The sequence below is a fragment of the Struthio camelus genome, chromosome 9 (assembly GCF_040807025.1).
Source record: "Struthio camelus isolate bStrCam1 chromosome 9, bStrCam1.hap1, whole genome shotgun sequence".
Lineage (NCBI taxonomy): Eukaryota > Metazoa > Chordata > Aves > Struthioniformes > Struthionidae > Struthio > Struthio camelus.
Window position 1 is genome coordinate 5,457,903 of NC_090950.1, and position 16,053 is coordinate 5,473,955.

General features: G+C 38.8%; 1 protein-coding gene across 14 annotated transcripts in view; it reads right to left on the bottom strand.

Moving 5' to 3' along the window:
* ARMC8 (armadillo repeat containing 8) overlaps positions 1 to 16,053 on the bottom strand; it is a 76,703-nt gene that overhangs the window by 58,712 nt on the left and 1,938 nt on the right. For 7 of the 14 annotated variants that reach the window (XM_068955232.1, XM_068955241.1, XM_068955228.1 and 4 more), the window contains exons 2-3: positions 15,673 to 15,749; positions 70 to 141 (exon numbers count right to left, since the gene is read on the bottom strand). In XM_068955232.1, the coding sequence (XP_068811333.1) occupies positions 70 to 141; positions 15,673 to 15,749 (149 nt within the window). Of the gene's footprint in view, positions 1 to 69; positions 142 to 568; positions 622 to 10,613; positions 10,733 to 15,672; positions 15,750 to 16,053 lie in introns of those variants that run through there. The other 7 variants (XM_068955238.1, XM_068955233.1, XM_068955231.1 and 4 more) reach the window with 4 other exon arrangements.

Below are 16,053 nucleotides of genomic sequence, written 5' to 3' on the forward strand. Positions count from 1 at the left end.
CTGTGATCTACGGATCACTATTCCAGGCCTGTTCTGAATCAGTGAAAAGGAGAGTAGCAAAGGACATACCTTGGAACTGCTCCCAAAACAATCAAGTTGGCTTTTTGTTTGTTGTTTCCAATTACAGCATTTTTCATATCTCTGTAAATCCAGAAAGAAAAACAAACCCTGGTAAATTATGCTGAGGTACTGAGGGCTTAATCTATAGAATTTACTATTTCCATGAAGGCTTATCAAGTAGTCTTTCACATCTCCATGCTGCACCTACAGGTCTGAATACTGCTTCCAGTCCATGGTTAAATATCCCACAACTTCCAGGATTACATTATGCCCCAGCTTATTCAAGTAAGGCAAAACCCAAGCTCTCTCCCATGCAACACTAGACATGAAGAAGTCTCACTACTGAGGAAAACCAGAGTGGTTCATTATGCCCATATATTCAATAGACTTCTAAAAGAAAAAAAAAAAATCCATTGGTTGGGGAATCAAATGCTGACAATATAAAGTATTAACTGAATACTCCAGTGGATGCAGGAAAAGACAAGTTAAAAGATAAAGAAGAACGAACAAGGAACTTTCTCCAGTTTCCAGGAACCAGGCGTTCATTCTCTTCTTCACCACAGGCTTCCTTTGTGATTTCAGGCAGGACACCAAAGCTTCTGTATCTCAGATGCCTTTGTTCCCACTTTATTCCTGGGTATTTTCCTATCTCAGAGTTACTGTAGGGGTAAATACATTAAAGGCATTCATACGCTGGTAACTGAACAAGGGGAGCATTTTGGAAAGAGAACAATGGTTCTACATACCACTAAGCTCTATTAAAATGCATGGTTTGCTATCTTATTGTTCATAAAATTGCTGCTGTATTCTAAAAAGCACCACCTTGCTTTTATTATTTTTTTATTCCAGTCATATTGAGCACATATGAATAACCAGGAAATCTGAAAGAAAACCAACAACTTGTGACCAGTTTCAGAAAATCAAGACGATATAGGAAATGCTCCAAGTTGTAAGAACCTTTATAAGGTTCAAGGAACAAAACCAGTTTGAAATCAGGTCATTTTTACCAATAAAAAACAAAAATACATGACCCTGATGAACTTACTAATTTCACAACTCTTAACAATATGATTGTTGGCCGTGTCCCTAATTTCTTCAAATCATTTAGGAACTGTAATATTTGCTTTAGTTGGTGTATTTTCTAATAACCATATGCAATTTGCCATTTCATCCCTTTCACCTGCTGTCTGCTTTTTCAAAGGTTCCCTTCATACCTAACATTACTTCTATATTTGTGTCTTTTCAACAGTTAAGATGAAAAACACATATTTTTCTAAGCTAAAGAAGAATGCTTTGAAAGCTCAAACTTGGGGTAAGATCCAGCTGCCCAAACATAAGTTTAGTAGCACTTCAGCTGCCCTAAGGTATCCAAGGGATTTGCAGAGAGCTAGCAAACTGATACAGGATCTATGGGGGGGATCTACATTTTTTTTGGAGCAGCTGTTGGAGATCAGATACAGTACCACAGGGAATTTAAAACACTACTAAATACTTATTTTAGGCAAATGAATCCTACCTTAAATATTTAATTCTAGTAAAAGGTTGGTCTCAACATAAAGACAAGCATCTGAAGTACAGCTCCTGATGCACTTCTTTGCCCATGTGCAATACACAATTTCCACTAAACTTGAGTTGTAACGTAATCCAGTTAATTCCTATAATTAAGAACGTCGATTTCTGTTCTTCTCTGCAAAGAAATTCAACCACATCACAACTGATGTTCATGCATCCTCTCTCCTTCATTTACCTCTCTCCCATTGAAACAGAGAAGAAAAAGTTATGAGCTCAGCTACCAGCTCCACTTTACAAGTTAGGTGGCCTAACATTTTCCATAATAAGATTTTTTGGTTATTTTTGGTCAAACTATCTACTTGGTAGTGTTTTTTAAAGCTAATTTTTGTAAAAAATAATTTGGACACTGTCTAGAATTGGTCAGCAATTTTCAAGAGCATAATGGAAATTAAATTTAAAGTAGCATTCACACACATACACCCCTCTCATTAAATAGCATTAGTACCTCTACATTCTGATGCACAGACTTGAAGTTCTAACACTCCTACCTTTGCCAACGTTGCATCTTTCTTTTCTTGTGAAAGCTTGCCCAAGTTTAGTTAATTATGAGCAAAAAAGGGCTTTAGTCTAGCAGTGCTGTTCTTTAAGACCCACCTGCCCTGCATAAACGTAATACTACGCAATTCTTACGCACTACTGAACGCACAAACTCCACTGTAACAAGCAGTTGACCCAAGCGTTTCACTCCAGCTATTAAGAAAATTTCTTAGGCAAGAAGGCAAGCAATATCTGGACTGATGCAGACCAGGACCTTCATAAACCTCAATCAGTAAAAGGTAATTGCCAGCTCTTCCTTACGTATTTTTCCAAGTGACTCACCCTCCAGTTGCATGCAGTTACCTAGCCACGGAAGGGTACTCTAGGGTTTTTAACTGAATAGCGCCTGGCTAATTCCACAAGTTTGGCTACAGATCTTAGAGCTCCAAGAAGGGAGCTCCATTAAAAGCAGACTGAATCCCAAACAGCAGTTCTGTGCATCTCTTAAGAGAGGCAGTCAGGAAGCCACTTGACAAGTCAAGTGATCCATTACTTGATAGGAATTTGCCTACTTAGCTCAGCAGTTTTAACAGCTGGATATCAGTAGAAAATGTGGGACCATCCTGTTATGCCTGCCCTAATTTTGGTGACTTTATATTGTGTAGACAGCACAAGACAGGAGGTACAGGAGAAAAATCAAGGTCAAAAGACTGGCTAAGCTGGAAATCCAAGAAAATGTAAGGAACGGACTTGAAAGTTTCACTAAACTCAGAAACTGTATTCTAGTGGTTTCTACACTGAAGACTGGATATAAAAATATCCCAGAAGTCTTAAAAGGTTGGCAAGATACAAGAGTTAGTCCAGGGGCTAAAACAGGGGCTGAAACAATGTTCTGGATGTTTCAAGGGAATGGAAATTGTACCAACAGGTGAGCTAGATGCAGGTATTGAACCACTCAGGCTACTCCAGGACTAGTAACAAGGCTACCTCTCTCCGTTATCCTCGGACTCCAGGTCTCAAAGTCATCAGAAAGGCAATGCCACGTCACAGAGACATGAAGGCAAGAAGGCATCTGATGAGAGTTCAGCCTTGTACCTCTTGAGAAACAAAAGAGGAGGCACTTGCAAAGCCCACTGAAGAATTAATGAAAGGTTTACGGTCATGTTTTAATGCTCTGCTCAGATGATTTTATACATTTAGACGTCGAAAGGACCTTTTGTGCCACCTGAACCAACTCCAAAATAGAACGGCTTCCTAACTTTATACCCATTTAATATGTGACAAGTACTGTCTATTAGAATTTGATTTCAAGATCCTTTTAGAAGTGGCAGAAACACAGTGAAGTTCCACAATACTCGAGTTGAGCGGCTTAGAGAGCAGGATCATGACCTCACTAAGGGATTCAGATGAACTTCTCCATCCTATTTCATAAAGTTCCTCAAAAAGATCACACTGCAAGCCATAGTGGCTTGCAAGCTTGAGACATTTGACAAATCCAACACAGACACATTCAAGCAGTTCAACTTACTGGTTAATATAATACCCTCAAATTGGTAAGCTGACCTGAGACGGTCAGACGTAGGACTCAGCAAGGATGTTTGTATGCACTACGGGTCTTGATACCCCATAGGTTCTGTGCCAAGGTTATCTCATCAGATTTGCCACTAACAGACAAGAACAGGACACAAGAGAATGCCAATGCACAGGACACAAGAGAATGTGGAAACCAAAAGTATCCCTGAAATTCTGTAATCTGAAGTTGAATAGTAGCGTTTTATTTGGTTTATTATGAAGTACTTGACAAAGAACAGAAAAAGTCTAATGATTCCACATCACATTTTATGGATTTTTTCCTGATCAACAGCTTGTGTGTGTAAGAAGTAAATAAGTGCCCTGTGGTGTCTTCAGCTACCAGGACCCTGCTAAATCATATACATTGAAAAAAGACAGGGCAACTCCCTTATTTGAAAACATCATCTCCCACAAGAAGTTTGTGCTTGACAGATTTCAGATCCAGGAAGACATGAGAGTTGGCCAAGGAGGAAAAAAATCAGTAAGGATCACTATTTCAGAAATATCAGAAATTCGTAGTGCCAAACTGGATACCCTTTTACTTCTGCACGTCATGCCCACTGCTCTCATTTTCTATAGTGAAAAGAGAGTCCCTGATACGAGGAAGAAGGAAATAGCAGCAAAAACACCATGAGGAAGAGATGAGAACTTCGAAAGAACCACAAGTCTATGGTGGTTCTAGGCCTGACCTCCACAAAGACAGTGATTCCAGAAGAGGGAGATGCATGGGTCCAGTTTTTCAATAATCAGTCCCAAGTTCCCAGGTAGGTTGCCAATCCTACTGCCAGGCAATGGCACAGCATAAGCATCTGCAGAAGAAAAATCTGGATCTTACACAGCTACCTAGTGCTACCTGTTTTCTCAGCATCATAAACGTAGCTTTCTACACAGCCAGAAGACAAACCATGAAGCTTCCCTACAGAGAGCGCTCTTAAGATGTTTCTTTGTGTTTTCTTTTAGCAGACAAATAACATTCTGTACATTAAAATGTGATTCAAATTAATTTCAAAGAAGTTTAACAAAATAACTTGAATTACTAGTCTTAAATTTAATGCACCAACTCAAAATCTGTTATCTGATATTTGTGCCTACATTTGTAGTAATGCAATAAAATAATTTACATAACAAACACTCAAGCAGGACATGTAGGTTGCCGACAGTGAAAAACGGAGAAGATATCCTAACCGAGCACTTGGAAATATGGTTTCCTGAAGTGCTAAACCAGCTTTTTTCCCATCTCTTATTGCTTTCTGAAGAAATAAGAATAGAGTCTCATTAGTTCCACCCTGTAACCATTCAGCTTAAAGTTATGAAACTCACTAGAAACCAGGAAGGCAGAAAGATTTATTTTCTTCTTCCAAACTCTAGATAGGGAGGGGAGAAAAGGTTATGAGCAAGTGAGGTTTACTAGCTCTAACAATCTTTTGGAACATAGTAATGCAGAAGCAATCAGTTCAATTATTTAGATATAAATATTGATTTTTAAAATGCAAGGCATGCTAGTTTTGCTAGAGTGTTAACACCATACGGATGCTTAAGAGAAAACATTTTAGAAATACACTTACAAATGCAGATGGACAAAAGTTACGAGACCATCTAACCAACTTTTTTTTTTTTTTTTAAAAACAAAGTTAATGTGCTTTTATTCTGACTCTTTGCACACATTTGTCTAAAAGTACCAGAAATAGCTCACTCTAGATAAGCAAGCAACAACATGAAATACAACAATTTGCAAGTAAAAAATGGTCTTTTAAGTTTTAATGATTCCTAGCCAACGAAAATGAATACTGTGAAAGGTACAAGTACTGAGAAAATGAGCATTTTGGTCTACCGATGTAAATTATTACTGTAGAAGCAATTTAAGTTGCCAAACCATGCCATAAGCAGAAAATAAAGTTCAACACCTTCATGAAGTTGAGTCTAAGTTTGGGATTCCTCTCACAAAAACACCAGAAGTGACCAGTAGTTAGTGTGCAGATCTCAGTACTGCCATGACCTCTTAGCTGAGAGACAGCAGACTTCTAAGCACTCCTAGCAAGCCCTGATATCTGCATCTCTTCTCCAAAACAGATCCTGAGAAAGTAACACGGACACACGGGCTCCTTAGTGAGATTCTATTTTTACTTATGTTTTTAAATATAGTAAACCAAGCACAAATGCAAGAAACTTCAAAAATCTGATAGGAAAGACTGGAGCTTCCCTAAGTCTCGTTCCAACAGCGCATCACAAAAGATCTTGGAACAAGATAGAGTGATGTCATGAGAAAGAAGCAGTAGGAATTACAGACAAGAGGAATGAACAGCCCGCAAGGTATTTTCTGATCTTAAGTCTTTTGAAAATAGAGTTGGCAACATATTTAAGAGGTTGCTACACAGGGAAGGATATCAAACATGAGATGAACAATCACGCGAGGAAAAGTAGTTCCAGACGCTTTAGGCCAGTTCTTTGACTTCGTAAGCCATAGTCACAAAAGACTGTGAGAGGCTTAAGCATGCAGAGAAAGCATCCAAAAAATGAACTGTCAGACTAGAACATTTATCTGTCAGAGGCTGATACAAAATATAAGAAGAAAACAAGACAAAGCATCACTCTGGAAAGGCTTTTAAAACCCAAATGCAAATATCTAAAAGGCTGAGGTAGTGATAACTGATGCAAGGGCATAGCTAAAACAAAAACTGAGTGTCCTGGCTTCTAAGTTTCAGTACCATACAAGCAAATGGTACCTGGAATGGCTGGACTTGAGTCCGAAGCTGATTGTACAGCTAAGGATTTGGCAACTATGCTTTCCATAGCTTTTGTCTCCTCTTCTTTTTCCCCTATTGCCCCTCTCCTGTTTTAATGCGCAGATGAAAAACAAAGCACAACAGGAATTAACTGAAAATGTTACATGTTAAAATATCTCCAGAGTAAGCGTCTTATGTGGACACTGGTACAGCCTTGAGTACATGTTAATTACCCCATATGGAAGGAGTTTTCTGTCCCTTTAGCAGGAAATATTTGTACTAATATGATTACTAATTATGTTCTGAAATGACTCACCAAATGAATGAAACGTTAAAAATTTTGCCAACTCAAGCAAACCACAGAAATAATAAATCAGCTTATTTTTAAAGTTAATCATCAAGTCTGGAAGAAAAGCTTCAAGACTTCTAATCATCCCTTTCAAGGTATCAGTGGATGTGAAGAAGATAATTCTACTAAGAACAAAGTAACAGATAAAGATAACGTACCGTTACTAACTTGCTTGAGCTTTAACACTTAAAGTGTTACAAAATTAATATACTGTGCAAACTAAAAAAAACACCTAACATTTCAACCAGGAACCCCCTAATCTATGCTTGTTCCCAATCTTAACTCTGCTATCTCCCCACTGCATAAAATGAAAGCGCTGTAGAAAACTAGCATATGTCTATGATTACATTTTACTGTGTTGCACAGCTGTAACGTAGATAACACAAAGTTATCATTTAATCTAACCTTCTTCGTATCACAATGCCACAGGGACTCCTTGAACTCCTGTCCGAACTGAAGTATCCCATTTGGGAAGGCAACCTACCTTGTCAGAAAGGTAAGCTGTTTCATAAATCCATACCTTTAGTTAGAAATATTCATACCCGATTCCTGCCCTGAATCTGTCCTCAGGTGCCAGCACTGAACTTGGTACATTTGTATGCAACAGAAGGAAGAGTCCTCTCACCTCAAATCTTTATTTCTATATAGATGTTTAAAGCAGTCCATTCACATGCTAGCCTTCTATATTAAACTTATATTGGAGGGCTTAAGCCCTCCAAGTCTTTGGTTGCAGTTTCAGCTCTTGCTCCTTCCAATTCTCTATGGTTTACTGCCAAAATGGAAGGTGCTGCTTTTCCCACCTATCTCAAGCTTGCTTTCTTTGTCCTTTGTGCAGGGTCTGGCAATTGTACTCCAAGTTGGATGCAATCACTAATCAGCAGAAAAATTGTCTACAGAACCTTAAGAACGACGTTCCACAAATCTCAGATGCTTGAATTCAGCAGAATAGAGAAGTTTAGCTATTTTTATTAGGTAAACATTTGAAACTAAAAAAAAAAAAATGGTTAGAGCTCTGCATCATCAGCATTTCAGCATCAATCTCCACTACTTAAATAATACTAGGTCATAACAGGAACAAATTAGAGAGAGGAATGGAGAAACTACTGCAAAAACCGACTGTTCAGTGGAACTCTTGGAAACTAAGAGATTTCTTACTTTACGAGGGAAGAACCAGAACAGCAAATTATTTTTTTCACAGCTATTCCAAAGCACCCAGACTATAAAAAAAGAATAGACTGTCCTTGTTGCTTCAGACAAATGACCCAGATCAAATGCAAGTATTTATGTCGCCCTTTTTTTGTCATCATCTTCCTCCCACCCCTCCAAGTATTTTTTTTCCAAGATGAAGCACTGCTAAAAACCGAAGGCGCTATCTCCCACAGTCTTTGCTTAATGAAATTTCATTTAGTTTTGCTAAGAGGTGTTTTGCAACACTACATCCTTCTAGCATGATTTTTCATTCATTGTCTCTAAATTCTAGTAATTAGTTCCAGGCCACTCTCCCATTTTAAACCCTCCATTCATTACCAAAAGGACTTTGTCCACCACGAGTCATTCACACAGGGAAACATTAAGTTCTATTGAGTACAGGAAAACACCTTAAAAAAGGCCTTGCAGCAGCTGCCTAGCTGTTCTCTGATGTGAACTCATAAATGGTATATGGCACTCTGTCCACACAAGCTTGGGCCAGCAGTCACTGAAGGAACATTGAAAGCTGTTTATCTGACATAACTACTATACATTAGGTTACAAAGTTTTCTCTATATGAAAGTAGAGCCTCAGATTTTTAGCTCCAAATAACTATCCACTGAGATGATGTACTGGCCTCCACGCTCCATAGTCATGCCTGAATTTCCTTCTTCAGAGCGCTCATTAGGACAAACTCTGTAATTTATCAATAGTCGAAACAACTCCCCCATTCTCTATATGGGAGAGAGTTACTGAAGATTTCAGACAATGCACGTCTGAAGTATGTTATAGTGAGTAATTTCACCATCTAGCCCTCCTGTCACCTTCCCATTCCCGAAGAAACTTAAATCTCTGTGAGATTTTTTGTGATCTGATCAGCTCTAGCAATTCAGTATACATATTGAAACTATTTTAAGCATGGAGTAGAGAAATAAACAGAAACAGAAATTAGTGCTTTGAATGTTACTAGAAACATTAAGCTTTCCCAGGGAGGTAGCTTAAAAGAATTAGCACCTAGCTCTATACTGCAAATTCAAAGTGAACTGGTTTTGAAAAGAAAGTAAGTAAACTTAATTTTTGTATGCTGATTCTGATCAGTTTGAACTGGCAGCTTAAAAAAAATAAATAAATAAAACTCTGAATATTAAGAATCACAGACTCAGTGGCATTACTGATTTTATGGCACACTATTCTCACAGGCCCAATCTCAATAACTCCCCCACTCCAACCATAACAACTATTTCTCCCTCCTCTGCCTGCTACATTCCTCTCTCCCTTAGAGAGAACAACCTCTCCTCCTCAGTTGTTTAACAGATTAACATATTAAATTCTGAATAACTGTTTTCAACCTGTGCTGAGCTTGAAGTTTGCTACCTCTATCAGACCTCAAGACCTGTGCGATCAATACTTTGCTTTTCTCCAGCTATGTCAGCCAGCCTGATAAAAGCTGTTTCTCCCTTCTTTATCCTGCTTACAGCCTGAAATAATCACAGTAACAGTATTACTACTCTGAAGCTGGCATCAGGACAAGGTTTTCAGAGAAAACTAGTTTCACAGCCTCCTGAAAAGAGGCACTAACAAACAATTTCATTAATTACCAAACCTCTGACTGTCACAGGCTCAGAGGGGAAACTGCAAGGCTTGAAGTATTAAACAATCCTATCAGCCTGAAGACTTCTAGCCAAATACAATAGGTATACCTCATTTCCTAAAACGTAGCCCCACCTCTAAATTTTAGTACGATACATATCGGTCTACTTGCAAAAGCAGTGTTATGCGTTTGTACCTTTTGCTGCATCATAAAGAAAGGGACAAAAGGGAGAGAAGTTCTGATTCTGTAACAGGAGTACACATTTATTTCTTCTCCTTCCTCTCTTCCCTCTGTATCTACTCTCTCTTCTTCTATCTTACTCTACAAAATCTATTATAATGAACATCACTCTTTACAGAGCAGTACCTGATTCTCTGATGATGTCTGAAGCCCCCAAATTTCACTTTCATTCTTTACCATTCTGAAATACTCATCTAGCTATTATGTTCCTCAGTTTACCTCTTGAAAGGGAGAAATCAAATACAGCACCACTCCCAGCTCCCTCTCAGCCTCACCTAAACCTGCTCAAATTCCTCTGTCAGATTCTCCAACCTGAAGAAAAGGCTTTCACTTTACAAGCCACAGAAAAGCCTATCCTGCAGCTCAAGAAGTATCACCAGGGAGAGAGTCAGGAGCCTCTGCCCTCAACACATGAATGATACTACACAAAAACAACACTTCAGTAAACTACATCACTTCTTAGCCAACTAGAACTGGAAATTCCCTATTGCATCTGAAAGACTATGTATTTACTAGGAAGTACCAAGCCTAGGAGGTAACAGAATGGATCAAAAATATACAAAGCGCAACAGCAACTATCCTCTAAAAACTGTTCTGTTTCCACAGGGCCCTTCTGGTGGAAGCTGAGACAAGGGAATAGTCTAAGAACAAGGCACGGCTCCTGCAGAAAATTTAGGTCTGTAAGTGTCCATTACAAGACTGAATATGTGACTGTAATGTTCTGGATGCATAATATGAAAACAAGTGCTGTTCATTATTTAGTCTTAAAGTAGGTTTGTTTGACAGGACACGAAGAACAAGAGGCAGAAGCAGCCTCTGTGTAACTGTCTGAAGGGGGTACCTGTTGCTCCATTAGAACTGAGATGGGAATTTCTCCTCTTCCCACTCCATGAAGCTGCCTCTTATATTTCACGCAGCTTTCCCTGCAGACATGTGTGGAACACTGCACTGATGCTCTCATTCCAATTGCCATAGCTGAGAAATACAAGATACTATTATACAATCATCTAAACATGAGCCTGGAACATTTTTTCAAATCCAAGATTACACAAATGAAAAAACTGCATGTAACAAATGCACACAGTTTGAGACGTTCCCAACTAATTTCAAAGCAACCAACTACAAAAGAGATACAAGATAAATGCTGGGAAAGTAGTTTACTACTTGAACACGAAAACATATTTTTTTCTCGTTTGTCACTACCCTTCTAGTATCGTCTATTTGAGGAAGACAGAAACCAGCAAGCAGCACAGAACATCCTCAGTCAAATGCAAGTACAAATTCATTGCCCCTTTAAAGAACTTTTAACACATACATAACTTCACATTCAAAACCTACAAAAGGATATCCTGTGAAGTCCCAATTCTATCTCGGCTGTACCAAAATATCATTTTCATTTTAAAAAGTTTTCAAAACACTTGAACATAACCACTGCAAAGCTGTCAATCTGAGTCTGCAGAGACTCTAAAACAGTAGCTGTCAGATGCTAAACGGTCCACATGTTCTGACCTATATTACTATTACACTATTACACTTTTCATATCAACATTAAATCTCAAACACTGAAAATCATAGAAAGCACATACAAAACAAATTAAGTGTACTGTATAGATCTATACCAGTATTCCCACCACAGCACTTGGGCACGCTCAGTGGGAAAAGGGAAAATGTAAACATATACTTTAAAATTGGTTCCTCGGTGACAAGTGCCATTTCTATAGGATGTGTCTTTCGTTTTCCTGAAAAAGAAAATAGCCTACCCACTTTTGGAAAATGCGGATCTAGTAACTCTAGCTGACTGGAGTAAGCTGATCCAAAAAGGACAGAAGCAACAGTAGCATGGGAATCCTCAGTGCACCATGATGCTGACTAATTGCAAGCCTTAAAAGATGACACCCTTTGACTGCTGAGGAACAGCATGATGAGAAGCAGTTGGGACCTTGTGCAAGCCAGATTTGTCTGGAAAAATACTCCTTTCAAAAACAGCCCTTGAGATGAAATTACATAGCTCTCTGTAAAGTGATAGATCACCTCTTGGAAGACACCAGGCTGACTGTAAGCCTGACAAACTGTCTCTCAAAAAAGCCTTCGACCAGCAAGTAAATTGGCAGACAAAAATAGGTATTGGTCTTGCATGTAAACAAAGTGGCCCTGAGCTTCAGGGCGTGTGGAAAGCAAATGGCAGTCTAAAGATCACCACCTAGAATTATTTAACAAAAAAAAAAAAAAAAATTACTGCTATGCTGCAAAACACAGGATTTTGTTGCAGCAACAAGCTTGGGATAGATTAAGCTTTTACAACACTAGATAAATTTACAAAGTTATTTATATTCTGTTCTTCTGCCAATAACTGCAAAACAATTAAGAGAACTTCTGAGAGAACACAGTATCTAATCCCCTACAATAGTCATATGAGGTAGTCTTCTATGCACTAGCAACACCGAATATATTCAATAGCCGCACACCTGACATTATTGCTGACCTTGCAGAGTGCAGTCTTCAAAGTGTATTTTGAGAAAATTTGAACTGTAGAACAGTATACGGAAGATGAAAGGTTTAGAAGCACACCTAGGTAGACACAAAGCACACTCGTAAGACCTCTCAAGTATAAGCATGATGTACCGTTTAGGTTTACAGAAGGAAACTATGACTACACGAAGCTAGCTCAATTACAAGGACAGTAAATAGAAAGATAGATATGCACACTTCCATACAGATGTGGAGATGCAGAAATGGCATACATTTTAAAGAGCTCTTAATCAGGTACAGTAAAAGCCAGTAGTCATCCTTCTAAGAATCTCAAAATTTCAAGATCTGAACTGAAATTAATCATTTACTGGTGGGTACAAGCACTTACTTCTTCCTTGTGTATCTACTACTAAAGCTCAAATGAATATGACGATAGAAATGATGTGAAAAGAAATACTGCAGGGAACTTGGGACTTTGAAAGAAGATCAGTGGAGCTACATACAGCAATACCAGCCAAAAAGGAAATGCTTTCTCAGTTTTCCTATAAGGAGGAAAAGGAAAAAGCTCCTCAGCAGGTAAGACTTCATTGTCTGGCAAAAGAAAAAGAGAAGGAAAGGAAATAAGAGATTTGATAATTCAGATCCTTTCAGCATATGTAACCCTGAGCTTTCTCAAGTTACAAAATGTCAACTGCATTGACATGATTTTCAAGTTCAAGAAATACTTAGCTCCATTTTACCTTTATCAAGCCTAATTCAGAAGTTAGATTTCATTAAAATGTACAAGAGTGCAATAAAAGAAAAGGCCCAAACTCAAGTTATTCTTCCAGGTTTCCTTAATACCAGGTGAAGAACAGAACTACTGCACCTGAAGACAATCTGCAGAAACAAACCCTCTCAAGACAGCCTATTTCCTGGTCCTCGATATTCATACAGTTCCATCAATCAAAATAAAAATCTAGGTCATCAGTATTTTCAGCCAAGATGCAGGAAAAACAGCACATCTTAGGAACCAAAGATTTTCAGTGAATTATGCAGAACACTTGGCAAAGCTTCTGACAGACACTTCTGATGGGACTTTAATCCCCTTCTCCCCACCTCCCCCTAGCATCAGTTCATTCCAGGTTGAATACCTTTTTCAGATACCCTGAAGTCAAAGGAAGAAGGGCAAAGTAGTTCTTGTCTGCCTGAGGAGAATCTTGGACTGACAGAATTTGTTAGAGACTATATACACTATTCTGAACTGGACTGTATCACATCCATCCACCCATATTCAGGAAAAAACAAATCCATCACGCAGGATTTGCTTAGTGTCAAGAAAGATAGATTCTCAGAATTAGGATCTTAGCCAGAGTGTCACGGATCGGTCCTGTAACTTTTTCCTCCTTTTCCCCTGTACCCTTCAGGGGCACTAATCCTGTCAGATCTGTAACTTTCAAAGGTCTGAGTCTAAAGGGAAGGCATCTTCTGTGCAACTCCTTCAGCAGTTTCAAAGTAGCAGCATCTGTTACTCCAACAACTAGAATAACTCGGATCCATTCTTAAAAGACACCTCCTTCTTCAAATCTGTTCTTACTCACACCCCTTATAATCTCTCCAAACCTCAGAGCATTTGTTTGAGAAGAAATGTCTCCTCCACCAAGCTCAGCCTCAAAGATACTGCCACATGGTCTTCATGGTAGCAAAATTCAAACGGTAGCAAGAGCAGAATCCAAAAGAAGTGGATCCAAAGTGGATCCGTAAAGGACATGTCCAAGTACCACAGGAAAAGGATGATCTGAAAAAGCTACATGATAAAACGACCAAAATAGTGAGCTACGAAAAATTCATGAGGCAAAGCAGCAAAACATCTCTTATATTGGAAGCCAGGAACCAAGCTGGCAAACAAAAAAGAAAGTTATTGTAAAATATATTGGTATTCTGTTGTCTTTAAATGGATAGCTTATGATCTCTAACTGCAGAGACATATTCTGCAGTTACATAGTTGCCCCTTATCAATTTATCTGTTCTTAGACCACATTAAAACTGAAAGGCAGCTCAGCATAAAATCAATTGACATTGCAGATGCTAGCTGAGACAAAGAGACCGCTTAAGATTTTTGTTTCTGGGAAAACTCTTTGCTTAAACTTCAGAAGATGCGAATAACAACTCAAAAGATAGGGAAGGGATTCCCAAGGGTTGGGGTTCCACAGTTCTTTGAAAAGAAAGGACCGCAGGGAGGGAGCACCACCCAGCGCTCAGAGCATCTGCCGAGGAGAAAAGAGGGGGCTCAGTCAGCCCACTTGCACACAGGATGAGACACATCCTTGCCCCTGGGAACATCCAACTCACTTTTGTGAGCAGTGGACTAAGAAGGCCAAGAAGCAGAAACAAAGCCAAACTTTTCCACAGGGAACAGTTAAGAACCTGTAAATATTTACACTGGAGGACCAGAAGGTTTTATACAGGTAACAAAAGGATATTTCAACAACAACAACAAAAAAATCCAAGATAGTTTTATACAGGCTGGGTTTTTCAGGCATTTCAAAGGGATACTTGACTCTGATATGTTCCCTACTCCCTCCCTGGGACGCTTTCCAGAGTGACTTTGCTCATCTGCTATTGGAAACACCTCAGACTGTCCATGAGCAATGAAACCCAACATTCTTGGCTTTTTCATCCACTTAGGGCTTCAATGTCTTCTAGCACTTTGCTAGTTAGCCACTGCTAGCAAGTTACACGTAAGCCTGAGAAAGCCTGGTTTCACCACTAAAAGTCAGTCCTAGGCAAGGACTTGTGTGCCACATCCCCGTGTGAATATAACGGAAAGCTTATAGCTCAAGGACAGTAAGGAAACAACTAGATCTTTGCACCAATTTTACTATGCGCTCACTAGCGAGAGTCTTCTACTGAATTTTTCAGCCATTACCTCCTGTCACTGGTATGCAACAGACATACTGAAACATAAGTTATATCTAAATTAATTTCTATAGAAGCATTTTCTTTCAGCTCTCAATTCCCTTTGATGAGACAGAAGTCATATCCAAAAAAATCAACACTCCAGGCATGATGGCAGGGGAAACAGCTGAAGAGGCAAGTATGCTGACTTGGCAGTGAAATAAGAGAAAAAATTCTCATCAGACCTGGAAACGGAACAAAAGGAAAAGGCCAGAAGGAAGAAAAGTATCAAAAATAAATTTGAATGCTCACAGAATGTTTTACCTCATTTCTAGCAACTGGGAGGCTGGGGTACTAACCCTATGCACCACAAAGTGATAGTATGCTAAAACAACATTCTCATGTTTGCAGGAAAATTCACATAGCGAGTTTTCCAACAAGATTTATCTAAAAAGATGGGAAGAATCTCTTTCCACTGACATATCACACTACTAGAATTCAAGCAAACTTAGCCTAGGTACAACAACAGTTTGAATTTGTTTCATATGACTTACATGACACCTTGCAGGACTTTCTGGGGATCGAGGTCAAATAATCTGTCAACATAGTGGCGGCTACTGGCCGTTACTTCCTGCAGAGAAATAAATATATATATATATATATTTTTTAATAATTTACATCAACTCATATAATGGCAGACAAAAAGGAATGACTAAAAAAGCAGCAAGTCTACAAAACCTACCAGGCAAGATATCAGCAAAAACACAGAATCATATTTACGTGCAGTATGTTACTGCTGGGCAACACCCACACAAGGAATTAACCTTGTGTTTAAATGTGATTTAAAGAATAAGATTTACCTAAATGTGGATATCCATGTTATGAGTCAAAGCAAGTTAATGGAGCACCTCCACGTATTTAAATATTTATGAATA